At 45.8% G+C, this 19,031-nt stretch overlaps 1 protein-coding gene across 4 annotated transcripts in view; it reads left to right on the forward strand.

Annotated features, from left to right (window-relative positions):
* The window catches only part of LOC142592560 (muscle calcium channel subunit alpha-1-like), a 370,570-nt gene that overhangs the window by 304,903 nt on the left and 46,636 nt on the right, over nt 1-19,031 (forward strand). For all 4 annotated transcript variants that reach the window (XM_075704077.1, XM_075704074.1, XM_075704078.1 and 1 more), the window contains exons 41-42: nt 7,858-7,965; nt 8,712-8,938. In XM_075704077.1, the coding sequence (XP_075560192.1) occupies nt 7,858-7,965; nt 8,712-8,938 (335 nt within the window). The remainder of the gene's footprint in view (nt 1-7,857; nt 7,966-8,711; nt 8,939-19,031) is intronic.

A 19,031-nucleotide genomic window follows, 5' to 3' on the forward strand; every position in this document is an offset into this window, starting at 1 on the left:
GCCAGCAGCGGTTCCGTACCTCATATGTGGTCCGGCGCCGTCGTTATGAGCGGGCTATGGCGGACATCAAGGCGGAGGATGAAGAGAAGGGAGGCTTCACGTACGACGAAAGCCAGTTCCCGACGTTGGGGAACACGCTGGAGACTGGGCAAAGACAAGATCGTGGGCGTCGACGTTCAAGATCAAAATCAAGGAGACCAGGTAGAGCATCTCGCAGCCGCTCCGGTGGCCGGTCTGGGAGCAGATCGGCGTCTAAGGTGCGCTTCGGACTGGACGAACAGTTGGGAACTGAGACTGCGCGTGGCCCCAACTGGACTGCGGGATAGCGTGTGCGCAAGAGTGGTTTGTTGCAGGGTCTACAAGGCAAGGGCCCCAGTGGAGCGGCCAGTGGTACTACCTGGGCGGAGCGCACAAGTGCTCGAACGGAGATGCCTAGTTTGGTAAGGCCAGAGCAAAGCAAGTATGAGGCGAGATTCAAGAGGCTAGAACAGGAAAACACAGAGTTGAGAGAAATGGTGACGTTGCTTAGGGCAGAAATCTCGGCCCTTAAGGGTGCAGCAGGACCTGCGCCGGCCGAGAGGGCAATGCCTGAGCCCGTAGAGAGCATAGATTTTGCTGATGTAGGTGAGGCTAGTGGGTCGCGCCCCTCAAAGAGGAAGGCGATGACTCATTAGGTGGAGCCCGCGTCGAGGAAGCTCAGATCTGAGGTGAAGGAGATGCTGTCGAGGGTTGTAGATAGTGTTAAGAAGGTCAACGATGGTCCGGCGCAGCTGAATACGCGTCTCACAGAGGCATTCGGCTCGATTGATGGGTTGTTCAAGAAGCTGCAATGTAGAATAGAGGTGTTCGAAAACAAATCCAGTCTGAGTGCCTCTCCCCTTCTTAGGTCCGGATCTCAGTCGGCTGGTTCCTGGACAGGGAAGTCTCAGGTTCAGCAAGATGGCTCGCAGCAATTGCTTCAACATGGCGCGACAAAATGAGGCGTTTTGTGTGTGGCAATGGAACTGTAGGGGGTGTGCTCGTAAACGGGCGCCTCTGCAGCAGTATATTCGCGCGTGTAAGGGTAGGCCGCAGGCTATTCTACTGCAGGAGACAATGACTGTAGAAGTTTCCCTGACGGGCTACCGAACCGTTTTCGGCGGATCCAAAGCTCGGGGGACCTGCATTCTGTTGGATAGCAAATGGACGTAGGTGGTCCATGATCTTAAGATACCTTTCAGTTCCCTGGAATATGTCATGATTAAGGTGATTCCTAACCGAGTGAACAAAACATGTTTATTCGGAACGTGTATAGTGCCCCGAGGACAGGGGGCAGAGATTCAAGGTGCTTCTGCAGAAGGCTTCTAAACTTGCCGGGGACCATCCGCTAATCGTGACTGGGGATTTTAACGCTCCGTATCACATGTGGGGTTACAAGCATGACAGTTAAAGGGAGAGACCTTTGGCAGAACGCTGCGGATTTTGACCTTACGCTGGTCACTGACCCTGCCTTTCTGACACGTATAGGGACGTCGACGTGCAGGGATACTACCCCTGACCTCTGCTTTGTAAAGAACGCGGCCAAGCCTAGTTGGTGCAATCTTGCCGAAGACCTAGGTAGTGATCATTATATTAACCAAGTCGTTTTTGAGGTTGAGGGTAGGCGCCCTAGGGCGTTAACGTTTATAGACTGGGATAAATTTCGGATGATCCAGGAGGAGAGAGGAGAAAGGGGGAAGGAATTCGAATGCCTGTACCGGCCGTCCCTGGAGGATTGGGTCACCCAGGTGAGGGAGTATGTAAAGGAGGCTGCGAAGGAGATCGCTACGGATTTGGAGGTGGATAGTGTTGATAGCAGGCTGGCCCATGTGATTGAAGCCAAGCGGTCTATGCTGGCTAGGTGGAAGGGGCAGAGGCTTAATCGCAGGCTGCGTAAAAACATTTCCGAGCTGATTAAACTGATTGAGGAGCACTGTAAGCTTTTGTCTAGGCAACAGTGGGATGAGGTATGGAACTCGCTGGACGAGCAGGTGCGCAACGGGAGGTCGTGGGGCTTGCTTAAGCATTTGCTGAACGACTCCAATACGAGGGTTATTCAGGGGCACGTCCTTGCTACAGCTGTGCACGAAGCAGTGGGGCCTGCCTAGGAGAAAGAGCTGGTTGAAAAGTTGGGAAACAAATACCTTCCTGCTGCGGACTCGGATGCTCTTCTGACGGAGCAGGCCTACACGGGAGAGGACAACTTTTCCCTAGATGAGGACTTTTCTGTGGAAGAGGTACGCACGGTTTTGCATAACCTTAAGAGCAAGTCGGCTCCCGGACCGGACGGGATTTCTAACAAGCTTTTGAAGAATCTGGACGATAGGTCAATGAAGTGCCTTACCGGGGAGGCTAACGCTATGTGCAGAGATGGTGTGGTGCCGGAGCAGTGGAAGACAGCTCTCACGGTGCTGATTCCCAAGGCTGGCAAAGTCCTGAGCATTTATAACTTAAGGCCTATTTCACTCACTTCGTGTGTGGGCAAGGTAGCCGAGCATGCGGTGCTTAATCGGCTTACAAGGTACCTTGAGGAGAACCAGGTCTACCCCCACACTATGATTGGTTTTCGGGCCGGGCTGTCGACTCAAGACGCAATGAAGCTCATCAGGCATCAGGTCATTGATGGAGATGGAAGGGGCGTTAAGGCCATCCTAGGGTTGGACCTGGAGAAGGCTTTTGACAACATTCGGCACTCTTACATTCTTAAGTCCATTTCGGATCTTGGCCTCGGCGCGTGCTTTCATGACTATGTCAGGTCCTTCTTGTCAGGCAGGACGGCTACCTTGAGGGTTTGCGGAGCTGGAGTCAAAGACGTTAAATCTTCGAGACAGGGGCACTCCTCAGGGGGCCGTCATCTCGCCCACATTGTTCAATCTGGCCATGGTCGGATTGACCAAGAAGCTCTTGGATATTGAGGTTACTAGGCACACCATGTATGCAGATGACGTGACGATATGGTGTCCCGGTGGTAGTGAGGGCTATATCGAAAGTGTTCTGCAGGAGGCAGTAGATGTAATTGAGAATTATTTGGACCCGACGGGGTTAAGGTGCTCCCCCTCCAAGTCGGAGCTGCTGCTGTACAGTACCACTAGAAGGGGACCCAAGCCAAGGGGATGGATCCCCATGGACCAGCTGAGCATTCAGCTTCGTACAAGAAATGGCGATCTCATACCTAGGGTTGATAAGATCAGGGTTCTGGGGATGATGATTGAGTCGAACGGCGCCAACACGCTGACGATTCAGAAGATCATTGCCAAGACAGAAAATGCGGTACGCCTAGTGAAGAGGGTGGCCAACAGGCAGACGTGGTTCAAGGAGGATAGTCTAATCAGACTTATGCACGCATTTGTATTGTGTCACTTTACTTATGTGGCGGCTATGCACAAGTGGAAACCATCGGAGAAGGAGAAGCTTGACACGCAGATTTGGAAGATCACGAAGAAAGTGTTGGGAGTGCCAATGTGCACCAGCACCGACCAGCTGGGAATTCGTAATCATAATCATAATCATCATCATCATCAGCCTGGTTATGCCCACTGCTGCGCAAAGGCCTCTCCCAAACTTCTCCAACTACCCCGGTCATGTACTAATTGTGGCCATGTTGTCCCTGCAAACTTCTTAATCTCATCCGCCCACCTAACTTTCTGCCGCCCTCTGCTACGCTTCCCTTCCCCTGGAATCCATTCCGTAACTCTTAATGACCATCGGTTATCTTCCCTCCTCATTACGTGTCCTGCCCATGCCCCCATTTCTTTTTCTTGATTTCAACTAAGATATCATTAACTCGCGTTTGTTGCCTCACCCAATCTGCTCTTTTCTTATCCGTTAGCGTTACACCTATCATCCTTCTTTCCATAGCTCGTTCATAATATTCATAATTTATAATACCTAATTCATAACACCTTGGATGAGATAGATGAAGCTCAGAAGAGGACGCAGATGGTGCGTCTCTTTATGACTAAGACAGGTCGGCAGATTCTGAGAGAGTTAGGTGTTCCTCAGGAGAAAATTTCGCAGCTTCATGTCGGTATTCCCTTGAAGTTCCGTAATCGGTATCCCGTCAAGCCTGTTCCTAGGAACATGCATCCGGAGCGAAATGTTGGTAGAGGAAAGGTCAGGGGAGCTTGCCTGCTGAGAGTCATTTTTGATGAGAATCAGGAGGTCGGCTTCGTCGATGCTTCTTTTAACGAGGAGAGGAAGGTGTTTACCATAGTTGTCGCAGACAATGAGGGCGGTGTCGTTAACGCTGCTACCGTTCGGACTGATTGGCCAGAGGTCGCGGAGCAAGCGGCTATTGCGCTTGCCCTGTTTGACAGGCGCAGGCCTTTTGAATATAGCGATTCAAAGTCGGCCGTTAGGGCCTTCGAGAAGGGCTCGGTGGCTAAGGTTGCTTTTAAAATTATGCAGACATGTGAGATCTCTCAACACTACTTATCTTGGTACCCTGCTCACCTTGGGATGATCGAGGGAGCCCCTCCGAATCTTAATGAGTCCGCTCATGAGGCAGCGCGAGATCTTACCCTCCGCTCTGCACCGCGCAACGGCGTGGCGGTACTCCCCGAGAACAGAGACTCCCCTTCCACATACAATGAAATCACGAAGTATTACCTTCTTAATCGCAGGGTTTACAGTTTGCCGCATCCTAAACTAAACAGGGCTCAGACACTTACATTACGCTTACTACAAACTGGTTCTTATCCTTGCTGACGGAGACTGAACATGTTTTATCCGGAGACGTATACAGAGCCTTATTGCCAAGATTGTGGTGCTTTAGCCACACTCGTACGCATGATCTCGTCTTGCGAAAGAATTGAAGACTCGGCGATCAAGGATGCGTCCAGGTGGGAGGCTGCACTTCGCAACCCCGACCGGGATGAACAATTCTGGGCTGTCCAGCAGGCTCATGACGTGGCCGTGAGGTTCGGCCTTCCGGTGCCGACGTGTGAGCGGCCCGCTTAGTGGTTAATTATCACTACTTGCAGGTCCAAATAAAGTTGTCCTTCCTTCCTTCCTTATAGAGTTTGGGAACATGGTGTTTCCATTATAAATTTCCAGTGATCAGTATATCACGTTAGGTATGAGTTCCCGCTTATCCTGTATTGTTCTCTTCGTTGTTGTCCTCGTCAGCGCAATACAATGTGTAATAATTGCATAGGTTCTCGAATAGAGTACGTATTACCTAACTGTGTTGACTCATCGTGCATAAGTGGTAAGTCTGGCGTATCCCAGTGCTCGATCCGGGGTCACCAGTTGTTTATCATCTTAATCGTGAACGCAGTCGTTCAAAGAAGATTGTATTGTGGGTAACTGCGTTCTGTATTCAGACATAGGTCGATTGTATTTACATGAAGCGTTTTCTCAGTTTTGTAAATGGAACAGTAATGGTACATGCCAGTTACATACACAAACAGTTGACGGTAATTTAGAAACAAAAACAAGCATTGGAGTGCTCATGCGTACATAAAAATTAAAAGCAGGCATGTGTGGGCTTTTCTCGATTACACCTCAGTTTTCTCGCTACCACACTTTGCTAAGGATATAATAGAGCTTCACTGAACTTATTATCAACCCATTCGATTTGGTTGCGGCCGTTATGTCCGTTATTATTCCAGATCAGCGCAGTCAAGCGTCTTATATGTGAAACATTTGGTGTGTAGACGTAATTGGTATAGCGAGTTAGTCGAACTTGTTCGTAGAAAAACATTCATTAAAGCACCTATCGTTCATTCTACTCTTTTTCGTTGGCCTACCCGGCAAAGTAATTTGTCACACTGTTCAGCTTAGTTCTTCACTGGGCCACTTCAAGTTCTTTCGCTTTTTTTCCTCATAGGTGAGTGGCAGAAGGGCCAGAAGGTCTTTGCTTGAATTGCCGACCGACAAATTCAGCAACAAATTGTTTTAGTGTGTTCTGCAGCCAAATCAGTCTCTTCTGCTCGGTCGTGTTCTCTCATTGGTGGAAATCGCATTGCAGAAAATTAATCGAACAGAAGCTTCGCCTTCGCTTTATTCGCGAGATTTCGATGCAGGGCACGGAGCATTCGTAGCTTCTTTCACCTCGAGGCTTATATCATTTCTAGCGGAACACTAAAAGGACCTTTCCAGTGTACAGTAACTTTTTGTTTCGTACCTTGTTATTAATTTTCAGCTCCGAGTGAACCATGCTTTCATAACCTATGCGCGTGCTTTTTCTTTGATATTTTATGCATTTAAGTGCATTGTTGTCATCATTAGAAGAAACAACGATATCTTATATCAAGAAGCACGCCTGCCTTGCCTTCTCAGGCGCTTTCATATACTAACATTACAAACTCTTCTAAAGATATACGCATCACCACAGATGGGATCACAATATGTTTTCGTTAATGAACCGGCCTCATTTTTAACTATTAGTGGTATCGCTCACGTTGCCCTCAAGTTTTTTTTCGATCAAGAACTGTTGGAACCATTAAACGTTCACCTATGCGAGTTGCTCTTACTAAATTTCTCGGTTCCAGGTGCTAAAATTTAATTTGATTATATTTTTCCAAATAATGCCAAGCATCTTCCCTATCAATATCAGAATAGTATTCTGGCAGAACACCTTGCACATCTGGATACAAAGACTGTTATAACAACTGGTGCTTCCGTCTGTGAGGGAAAGGCAGGTGTCGACATTTTATCACCACATCTAAATTGGTCTTATTCGGCTCGGCTACTTGACTTCACGCCTATGTTTCAGGCGCGATTATTGGCAGTTGTCTTAGCTTTACGCAGATTACCACCATCTCTGCCATCAGCCATAATTTTAACTGATTGCCTTTCTGTCTGTTCTTCATTAACCACGCCCAGATTGTCATATTCATTAAAAATTTTCTATTTTCTTCTCTCAAGACACCAACGCCTCGTTCGTTTAGTGTGAGTGCCAGGTCCCAAAGGTCCCGCCTTAAACGAATACGCAGATACTCTCGCAGAAGCATCCCACGATGGTCTTGTAAACCCGAGTTTACCTTCGTCAGCTTTTATCACTGCGGCGCGTTTCAGAAAACACACTACTACAAATAAGTTCGCTCAATCATCATTGGCAACATTTGATTTCCCGCATCTCAGTTTTCCTTGGAACAACAAATGGTGTTCCTCTAGGAAAATTGAAGTAACGATTGCAAGACTAGGGTGCGGAGTCCCACCACTGAGCTTTTAACTCCACAGGTCTTGTCTGGCTATATCACCCTTGTGTCCTTTATGTAATGCGAGTGAATTTCTGGAACACTTGTTTTTTGACATGACGCCGTTTTATTATTCAACGGAAAAGATTTTTAGAAGAATCCTTTCAAAAGCTAGGCTGGAATTTTAGACTTCCTGTAACTCTTTCCTTTGGCGCTACCGTAATCGGTTACAGCCACAGGAACTTTTGTGAAGCCCTGTGCGTATTCTGCGTGAGACAAAACGATTGCATGTTAGAATTCTTCTAAATACTTATAATGTTCGCAAAATACCTAGATAATTGATTATTCATACCTGTAACAGTAGGCACTTTAAGTCCCATTATTTCATTTCACCCTAATTTATTACAGATATGCTAACAGTTCCTTCACTGCCCAATTCATGGCCGATCCCCTAGAGTGATTTGTGCCAGTTCGCTAAGGAATAAGAATAAGAACAAGTAAAGATGTGCTTTTCACAGTTACAAGCTACGTGCCGAGGGCATCTAAGACGCTTGTCTCCTAACGTTTCTTACGTGACTGTTGCATGTGTGTCATGGTAGTGGAAGCGCGCGTAGCATGAGGCTGCAGACAGTGTTCGAAAATCACCACTCGTGCCTCCTTGAACAAGCCGGCTGATCGAAACTCGCTGCTTCCCTAGGCGGGCCTCAGAGAACTGCACGAGATGGGGCCTGAAATCCGACGCGCTGTATCCGGGAACCTGGACCAGGATTTCGAAGAAGGACAAGACAACGAACCTATGCACCGAGTGAGTACACATAATTGGCTACACGCATTTCGCAAGACAACGGCATCCCGCCATCATTGGGAGAAACACAGTTGAGGTCGCTTTGTCGTCTTCGTGCGTAACTTGTTTTGCTTGTGCTCGTGCAATCTTAGTACACCTGTGTTCCTGCGCGTGTCAAGAAAGAGAAATTGACTTGCAGCTAAACTTGTTGGTGTTGTGGGAATGTAAGGTCTTGGAAAGAGACCCTGCTTCATTTAAGCGTAATTTATGTGTGAGACGTCAAGTATTAAACGCAAAGAAAAATGTTAAATTAATCTTCCAAAATTATAGTAGAATAATTGCAGTGCACTGGCTAATGAGCTACTTAGCTCGTGCTTTTGAGTGAACAGCGCCAGGAAATGAAACATATAGAAAATGATACAGTACTCGTCACTGTGTCTTTCTTTCGTTTTCACGCTCATCCCGCTGTACACTCCGAAATTGTACATTTATTGGCACCAAGCCTGCCAATAACATTGAAAATTCAGCGAGGAGGTACACAAGAACGAAAAGGAGACCGCACGACGTGCACTTGGACTAACACCTGAGTGTTTATTTTGGAAGCGAGTGCGAAAACAAAAATAACGGAAGACGGTGGAGATGCATTGCGAAAAAGCTTAACAGTAGGTGGGTAGAACTTGTTTTAAAATTCCATAAGACAGGTACCGCGGCCACTATGGGGCACACGATAACGTTCGCCTGTGCCGCTTGTGTCGCAACGCGTGCAGCGCAACCACACCCTGTTCGGGAGCATGTGGTCGTCGATGCGGGCCGCGAGCCGGCCGCACAGCGGCGTGTCGGGGGCGACGCGCGCCCCGCCGCCGCAGGGCTACCAGCACGCGAGGGTCTCGCCGACGGCCTCGCTCGACCACCGGCTGCCGCAGCGCGCGTCCAACCACGTGCAGCTGCGCGCCAAGCACGACGGCACCGTGGCCTCGCCGAGGAGCCCGTCCAGGTACGTTCGTCCAGTGAGCCGGGCCCGAACGAGACAGATGGCGGCGCGATCGCTGCTCTTTTGCCGTTGCTCGCGTGCTTTCTTTGCGTTTTTGGCCTCTAGTACTTGCCGCGTGTACTTGCGTTTAGAGAGGGCGTTTCATTTGACGGGCTCGCGGCGTATGCCCACTTTCGAATACCTTGACGGACGTCTTCCGGACGGCACGTGATCTCTAAACTGATGCAGCAATCTGCATGCTCTATCTCGCCATTTCATTCAGTTTGGCCTGGTCAACCAATGAGGAACAAGATTTAACAGCGCGCCTCGTAGCAAACGAGCACCATTTGTCGTTTCAAGTCTGATAATTCTATTAAACCCCAGGGGTCGAGCATCTCAAGATGCGCAACGAACGCACATCACATTTCTTGTCCTTGGTCTTTATTGGCCGACGCTAACCGTAGCTTTCGCTGAACTGTACGTGTAGTTGGTCATATAGCGTATGCGTATCACAATTATTTTGCGCTCTAAGCCGTGTAGTCACGCATGTAGACAGACTGCATTGGGACCTGTTAGGGAGACTGTGAGCGGATAGCCTTTGCAGTTATCCGCGTGCTTGGTCATAATCACCGAGCCTCACCCATAAGTAATCGAGTTTCGAGCTTGTAACTGCAACACTATTTGCCACATAGACTTTCCCAAGGGAGTGAATTCATAAACTTGCGACATCTGTTCTGCAGCTTCTTTTGACCGTGCACATGGAACTCTTCCGTCTGTAGGTATAACCACAGCTTTGAAGCATAAGTAGCCTCCACGTGATTCCCAAATTTCGGACCTTTCAGATGCTCTTCGGGGATTTGCTGAAACATAATAGAAAGAAGCAGGAGAGATGCTGGTAGAAATCGTAGAAAGGAATAAGCTGCGAATAATGAACACCTTTTTCAGGAAGCGTACCAACAGAAAGTGGACCTGGGAAAGTCCTAATGGTGAAACAAGAAATGAAATTGGCTTCATACTCTCTGCCGATACCAGCATAGTGCAGGACGTACAAGTGTTAGGTAGGGTAAAGTGAAGGGATCATAGGCTAGTGTTGGCTAGGGTTCACCTCAATTTGAAGAGAGAAAGAGTAAAATTGGTCAAGAAGAAACAGGCCAACCTAGACGCAGTAACAGTAAAAGCAGACCAATTCAGATTGTCACTTCCAAACAAATATGCAGCCTTAGAACAGAGCGATGAAGATGACATAGAAGCAATCAATGAAACCGTAACTAGGTTGGCTTCAGAAGCAGCAGTTGAAGTGGGAGGTAAGGCACCAAGGCAACCAGTAGCAAAGCTCTCCCAAGTAACAAATGACCTAATAAAACAACAATAAAGAATGAAAGTGTCCAACGGAAGATATAAGGTAGAATTCGCGGAACTGTCCAAACTGATCAACAAGGCGAAAATAAGGGATATTCGAAATTACAATGAAAGGCTAAAGAAGCCGTAAATAATGGAGACAGCCTGAAATCAGTGACAAGGAAACTTAGCATAGGACAAGCCAAGATGTATTCACTGAAAGATAAGCAGGGTAATCTCATCAGCAATCTCGAAGGTATATTAAAAGCAGCCGAATAATTCTATACTGACCTGTGCAGTCCAAGAGGAGCCACGATATCTCCATTCGACAGTGTAATGAACAGGTTGCAGAGACTCCTCCTATAACTAGCGATGAGGTCAGAAGGGTCTTGCAAGACATGAATCGGGGAAGAGTGACAGGAGAAGATGGAATAACAGTCGATTTATTCAAAGATGGAAGGGACATAAAGCTTGAAAAACTGGCGGTCCTCTATACGAAGTGTTTGGCGACTTCTAGGCTCACAGAAAATTGGAAAAAATGTATTTATAGTAATCCAAAAAAGTGAGACGTTAAAGAATTGAAAACTCATAGGCCCATTGGCTTACTCCTAGTATTATATAAAATATTCACCAAGATAATTTGCAATAGAATAAGGGCAACATTGGATCTTAGTTAACGAAGGGAACAGGCTCGCGTCAGGAAGGGATACTCTACAATGAATCACTTCCATGTCATTAATCAGGTAATCGAGAAATCCGAAGAGGACAATCAGCCTCTCTATATGGCTTTTATAGATTGCGAAAGGGCATTTGATTCAGTAGAGATACCAGCAGTCATAGAGGCATTACGTAATCAAAGAGTACAGACAGCTTACGCAAATGTCTTACAAAATATCTACAGAGATTCCACAGCTAACTTAATTATACACAAGAAATGTAGGAAGATACCTATAAAGAAGGGGGTCAGACAAGGAAACACAATCTCTCCAATGCTATTCACTGCGTGCTCGGAAGAAGTATTCAAGCTATTAAGCTAGGAACGTTTAGGAGTAACGATCGACGGCGAATATCTCAGCAACCTTCGTTTTGCAGATGACATTGTTGTATTCAGGAACACTGCAGACGAGCTACAGCAAATCTTAACAGAGAGAGTGGTGTTGAAGATTCGTATGCAGAAGAAAAGATAATGATCAATAGCCGGGCAAGGAAACACGAGTTCAGGATCGTAAGTCAACCTCTAGAGTCTATGAAGGAGTACGTTTACATAGGTCAATTAATCACAGGCAACTTATCATGAGAAGGAAATTCAGAGAATAAGAATGCTTTGGAGCGCATACGGCAAACATTGTCAGCTCCTGACTTGAAGGTTACTATAATCATTGAAAAGGAATGTGTACAATCTGCATTTTACCGGTGCTGACATATTGTACAGAGACTTGGAGACTGACAAAGAAGCTTGAGAACATGTTCAGGACCGCACGAAGAGCAATGGAACGAAGAATGGTAGGCGTAACGTTAAGAGACAGAAAGAGAACGGTTTGGATCAGAGAGCAAACGGGTACAGCCAATATTCTAATTGACATTAAGAAAAAAAATTGAGCTGGTCAGGTCATGTAATGCGCAGGTTAGATAACCGTTGCACCAGTAGGGTTACAGAATGGGTACCAAGAGAAGAAAAGCGCAGGGGAGGACGGCAGTAGACTAGGTGGGCCGATAAAATTAGGAAATTTGCGGACGCTAGTTGGAATATGTTGGCGCAGGGCAGAGATAATTGGAGATCGCAGGGAGAGGCCTTCGTCCTGCTGTGGACACATAATAGGCTGATGATGTTGACGATGATGAATAAGCGAGCTTGGGTGAATATGGTGGATGGCTATTAACGTGAAAACATCAGCTGTTGGTTATTCATATTCAGGCAGGGGCAGCGCTAAGAACGCGCACGAAAGAGAAGGCACATAGAAACCGGCACGTCGCCAAAAATATGATTGCAGTATCTTTTGAAAAACTAAGGAAATCAGTCTTCCTATTCTGTTACCTGTAGAGTATGACGAGACAGTGCCATGCAAGAGGATGATACCTTCAGTGAGCTTTTCTTCACATTTTTTTAAATACTTACCCTCAACGTCGTCTTTACAGCATCGAAATATTCAGCATTATTGGCTGAAGCCATCTGTAAGAATTGCACAAACAGCACTCCCTTCTTATCCCACAAAAGTGTTGCTACTTGCTTTGCGACAGCACCGATCTCCATCTGCAGTACTTCAGTGGCCTGGGGAAACTACTGTGCCTCCATTATTTAGGCTGCCCCTTTGACTCGTGGTGATAACAGTAGGTTCATGTCTCATTACCAGTCACCAGTTTTTCTAGGAAATTGGACTAAATTCTTGCCTAATATTCTTAAAATATCCTTACATGCCGCCATATGTTCCCTCTTTTGTTCAGTTGTCAGAAGTTCTGGATCCAATTTGCTCCAAGATTTCTCATTTCAATTAATATTTTAATGGGTAATTGCACCAACTCTCTCACGTAACATTTTGAGGTATGTAGCAATACCTTTTGCTAACATTCGGTGTTCCTCAGTGATCATGTCATGTATGGCGTTCGCATTTGCGAACAGAAACTAACCTTTCTATCGGGTTCTCACTTCCAACACTGAAACGACGAGTTCTAAAATTGACAACCCAAGGTTGAACTGTAGCATATGAAGAGCCACTGTCATTCAGCGTGTCTGACAATTCATCTGGGATCTGCTTGGCATTTTTTTTCTATAGAAGAACATCAATTTAATGATGGTCCTACGCTCTTCCACATTCAATTATTCTGGAGGTGTGGTCATATTCATTTTGAATTTAAGAAATAAGGATAAGCATAAAACATAGGTAACTGACTCTTCGCCATTGAATACTGACAAATTTGTCACAGCACACATCAATTTTATACATAGCAAGCTAAATTGCTTTCGGAGGAAGGCTCCATACTTATGAGATTCAGATTTGTTGGGAAAAAGAAAATAATTACACCAGCAGAAATATACAGACGAGAGTTCCAAAGTGAAAGAACTGTAAAGGGACCTTCGGTGAATAATACAACATTCATGGTGATATCTACACACTGAAAATGAACGCTATTATCAAATAACATCGAGATTTTAAATACATTATTAGACAGTTAATTTAATTTCAAATCAAGCAAACACGAGAAACGCAGCATAATATAAAGCCGGGAACAAGGCTGGCTCAAAACAACATGAATGAAACGGAAAAAGTGACATGTCGGAGAGAAGTCTAAGATACACCGGAAGGATCGTTGTACAGTTGTCACAGTAACTGATACTTACGGTAATTTTTAAACATTTCAAGAAAAGTACAGGATTTTGTAGTTGATGGTAATTAATAATACAGAGAACTTGTAGCGAATGCAGATGTTCTTACCGTAATTGGTATGAAAGATCAATAACAGGAAATTGTTATTAGCCGCAAATCTGGCTACATTTTCATTCTGCCAAACCCAACTGCAATAATTGCAAGCATAAGGTTATTAGGAAAAAATTTGTGCAGTAAGACGACTATGTTAAACTGGAAGAAACTATTAATAGGTAAGATAGGGGGGGGGGGGTTGTATAAGCGAAGTAAGGAAGAGGCATTGGATTGCATGGAACTAGCCGTGATAATGCGTACTGACTGATTTTAAATGGGTTGTATTGATGATAAGTGACAAGCGTTTGCGTTGCCCCATAACACAATACCGTAAATAATGTGACTATGAATGAAAGCAAAATACAACGCTAGCAGAGCCTCACGAGGAAAAAAAAGGGCGACCTTTGAACAATGTGCGCACACCAAACGCAGCCTTCTGCTTGGAAGTGGCAGCGAAATGTGCGGTTATAGCCGAGACGTGTATGCCAAGAAAAGTAGAATCGTTGCAAGCGGGAAATGATTGAATTCCAAGCTTTAGTTCAGGAATAAGAGTTAAGGGTGTCAGCACCTTCAAACAACATAAATTGAAGTTCTAGAAGGTGACCTACAGTCATCAATTCTGCGAGCTTTTACATGGCAGTTTTCTGTCCATAAGTATTTCCAGTTATCTTCAATGTTGAGTGCCAGTGCCTTCGAGGACACTTCCTTGATGTCTTTAGAGTTTCAATAACGGTGTAAGGACGGCAGAGGGAACACAAGAGAGAACAGAGCGCTCTGTTCTCTCTTCTTCCTCTCTGCTGTCCTTGCGCTATTATTCAAACTTTAAGGCATGTTTTACCAACAAGCCGAATCCTACACCCTTCTTGTTGTCAATGGAAAAGTGGTCATTCACATAGATTGGAATGTTAGGGCCGCCAGTAAAACCAATGTGGTCAGTGCGAAGCCGAGCCTTTCGCGCCTTCCTGATGAACTCATTTTTCTTATCGCGTGAGCAGAAGCGAGCAATGGTGCTCTTTTCATTTGACCTAAGGCAACACGGCGAGCCGTGTCGATATCAGTGGCTAAGATAGTGTACTGGATAGCATCGCGAATTCGCCTCAGAATGGCTCCTCAATCTTCACCCTGTGATGCAGGGATTCCCTTAGTACCCGCATTATTCGGCACCATAAGTTCGGCAACTTCTCGTACCTTAGCTTTCACGGTGTAAGGTTTCGCTTGCGAAAAATTGGTTTACCCATCTGACGTTGCGAGCCTAGGCGATTTCGCATCACGCTTTTACATATACCATTTGAATTCCTATTTTCCTTTCAAATCGAACACTGAAAAAAAAAAAACACCGAAAGTTAGACGTCGCTTCTCATACCTGGCTGCTCTTGGAATGGATGAGCCTGGGTCCGCTGGCGCAAAATCATGGCTCTAAGTTTTCAGACATCGTGCCATCTGGAACACACCGCATGTAGCAAGCAATTTGGGCGCAGTGTAATGCAACCGTACCCCTGAAAGCATGCCACGAGAGACGTATGTCCGTATTATTGATTAGAAAAACGGCAAGTATGTATGTACCGATGATCGGTTTGGAATTGGTACTCATTATATACGTAATCTGAGTGCGGGCACGCTTGCGCTTGAGAGCAATGAACCATTGAGATTCCGAACGGTCACGTGGTATTGCAACGTGCCCTGTGTTTACTATAGGTCCCGCATGTGCTCAGTAATGAGCGCAATGAACATTGACAGGCTGGCAGTAGTAATTGGCGGGTGGCTTTACAGTGACACACGTTTGGTTATGTGACATCCCTGAGGAGTAAACTGCAAGTAAGACTACGCGGCAAGTCCTGGGGGCTTCTGTGTCCTAAATCGTGCACGCCTACAAGTTCAGTGAATTTATCATGCCTACATTAGTGATTATTGTCACCCTGTGCATTTTAGATTTCGTTTATTTATGAGCATAAGCGAAAGGAAGTGTGCTTGTTGGAAAGGAGCTTTCCTAATCTCACAGCAGCAGTGCTTCGTCGAGCATTGCAGGGTACCACGTAAATATCTATATATATATATATATATATATATATATATATATATATATATGCGTGTAGAGTGGTGTCCATAAACCATTGCTGGGTGACCACTGTACGTCTTTATTGTGAGTGGATGCAGACGTGCACGGCCAGCTTTGTCGAATGGGACTATCGCTCTTATTTTGTTTGCGCTTTCTCTGTTATCTCTTTCTCTCTCTCTCTCTCTCTACGTTTATCTTTCTCTTTCCATGGCGGAGGCACGTCGTGCGAGCTCGTGACAAAATGCTCGAGCTCCTCTGGCTGTCCTGCTGGTATTATTTTCTTTCGCAAGCTCTGCCTACGGCTCCCTGTCTAGTTTCCCAGTCTTACATATATTATAGGACTAGGAAACTACATCTCCTTGCCACTTATTTCGCCCTTCTTTTCCTTATTTCCTTCTCTTGTTCCTTTTGCCCGCTCCAGTGTTTCTCACCAAAGCGTGCATTGTGTGCCTGAAGTTATGCACGAAAACATCGCGTTCTAGATTGCTTATTCGGTAACGTTCTTGAACAGCGTACAGTCGACGCGGCTGGAAGAGTATAAATACCTGCTCGTCCAACGCCCTCTCTTCATTTATCCCTGATAGGCTCCCTTGATTCCCGTGCGAGATCACTTAGAACCTGAAAAGCTATTCTGCATGAAGACTTCTATTAGGCTGCCTCTCATTCACATATATTATCACGTACTGTCTCGTGCCTTTTACATTAAAGAAAAATAAATCCTTGACATACATATTTTGATAGGCGATGAATGTGTTCCTTCCTGAAATACTAGTGCTATTAGCACTAGAGGAAATAAAGCATGAAAGATATACGGATCCAGATCATTTAGCAGCCTTCCCGATCAATGGAAGCTCCACTTGGCGTGCCTATCTTTAATTAACAGTCGGGTGAGTCTGTCACGTGACGTTTTGAGTGGCCAGGTGCAGTGTAGTCGCTTTAAGAGATTGTGTATAGGTGTTCGAAGCAACACTGTCAGAAGCAGAAAGAAAGTGTGCACCTGCACTGCTGAGCTTTGCCTTGTTTTTTTGAGTGCAGGTTGTAAAAGGGATGCCCAGTCCTGATAAGGATAATTATTTAAGTGCCAAAAACAAATTCGCCGCAAGTGGCTGCCATCGTGATTCAAGGAACAGTTGCTGCATGTGCGAAATGTGCCGTGAACGACTGAAATGCTTATTTTTGTTTATCTAAATTTCCTGATTAATATGACAGTTAGGCTCGTCTAGGAACGTTTTCATCGTCACGCTTTTAGAGAACCAAAAATAATTAAGCCAAGTTTGAAGGTTTGCATGCCAGCGAAAAAAAAGGGCGATTGATGGGTATTGTGTTCGTCATTTGCCTGGAAGCATGTAATTCTGTCACAAACATTCAAGCATGCGTTTTGAGGTAAACACTACTAGAGCCAGCCTGCCTGCCTGTACGCATGTATGTCATAATTGTACAGAATGTTTTTATTCATGCCATGGACCATTTTTACACTATTAAAAGCAGTATAAGTTCTATAGCCTGCAGATCGGCGCTGTACCATACCGTTTGTCCATTGCTACTTTGGTCGGGTGATTTTATTGATGATCTCGCATATTTACTTCTCTATTTTCATCTGACGTAATCGTTCTGCGGAAGCCCGCAAGGAGGAGAGAAGAAATTAATAAAGGGAAAATGAGACATCCACCCGAACTTAGCAAATTGATACAAAGGAAACCCATACGGGTTCCTCGAAAGAAAAGCAGATAGATTGTTTCGACGAACCCGTATGGGTTTTCCTTGTAGCAATTTGCTACGTTTGGGTGGATGTCTCATTTTCCCTTTATTCTGTCTCCATCTGTGTGCCTTGTGGCCGTAATGAGGCTGGCTGCCTGTGAAAATTTCTTATGATCTTCATACGGCACGTGTTCCGTGATCTGCGCTTTCCTCGTGCACGTACGTCCGTCGCCAGCGTGTTGATTGTTTCTCGCGCCTTCTGCAGCTCCACACGAACGCCCTCCTTTCGTGCCCACTCTCCTCCTGCATGCGCGTAAGCCTCTACAACTCTCTCCTTGCACATCTCAAGTTGTTTCGCGCTTGTTCTGCACGCACGATATGGCGTCTATATGGGTTGTTAGCCTAACTGCCCAGCGTCCTGTCGTACATTTGAGTGTTCTCCATTCAGACGCGAATCACGTGAAATATGTAACCAGTCATAGTGAACTTGCAAAAGAGCGTTTTACACCTAGGGCATAGGGAAAGAAACAGGTAAAACAAACACGGCGCCGTTTACCTACCCTTTGCTTCTGTCGTGTGTGTAAAACGCTTTTGCAAGTTTACTATAGACTACCAACTCGCCGTATTTCAAACCCCGCTAGGGGGCTTTCACCCAGGAAACTTTGTTAAACGAAGTTGGTCTCTGCGTGAACTGAGGTTTGGTACGCAAATAAGGATTTCACCTCACAAAGCCCAACAAATTATTTCGATACGCTGATATTCATATACCAAAATACCACTTTCAGCGCGGGGGACTTAATGAAGTGTCCATAGCAGCGTTCTTGATACGCTATGGCTAAGTTTCAGTTGCGGATTGTTCCGACAATTACTTACTGAGGAATTACTGTACTAATCAGTTCATAGCTCAAAGACCATTGCATTATCTGTTTGGTGCGAATGTATTCTGCACGGTAAGATACAATGATGAACAGGAAGTTATAATTTTCCTTGCTGTGAAATGATGTTTAGGCTTTCCGGAGTTAAACACAAACAGGTGGCGACGCCGCTTAAAATCGTCGTGACTGCTTTCCGTGTTAACGTTGAAGATGAGTAGAATTGCTATAGCCTACTTGCTGATGTAAGGTGCAATGATTCACACAACAGAAATGAACACTGTCTGCGTACAAAAAATTTCAGGGGCGATTATGATACTACCTAATGCGTAATTTGAGCACAGCTCTATACGTGTCAATATTTTGTAGTATGATTACATTTATATACGGTTTATATAAGAAAAGAAAACGCTGTGAGTAGCGCAGCTCGCGCTGACAATCTGTCTCGTGCGGCACACTGCAAACGGAGTGAAGTGTGGCGCGACTGCCTTGCTAATTGGAAGATCGCGAGCGATGCGCGTGGGTGGCGCTTGGGCGCGATTCACAGCAGCCGCCGCAAACAGACCTCCGCTCATGCAGCACTTTGCTTCCATACAGATGACGCGCGCTACTCGGTGCCATATCTTAGCCAGAGACACCGCACAGCCCGTCTTGTGCGGCAAGCACTAAGCTTTTCTTCTCACGCCTTCTTTCCACCAACGACGAGAGCGGCCCTTCGTCGCGGGGAAGTGGCGCCA

Source organism: Dermacentor variabilis, chromosome 9 (genome assembly GCF_050947875.1).
Source record: "Dermacentor variabilis isolate Ectoservices chromosome 9, ASM5094787v1, whole genome shotgun sequence".
Classification (NCBI taxonomy): Eukaryota; Metazoa; Arthropoda; class Arachnida; order Ixodida; family Ixodidae; genus Dermacentor; species Dermacentor variabilis.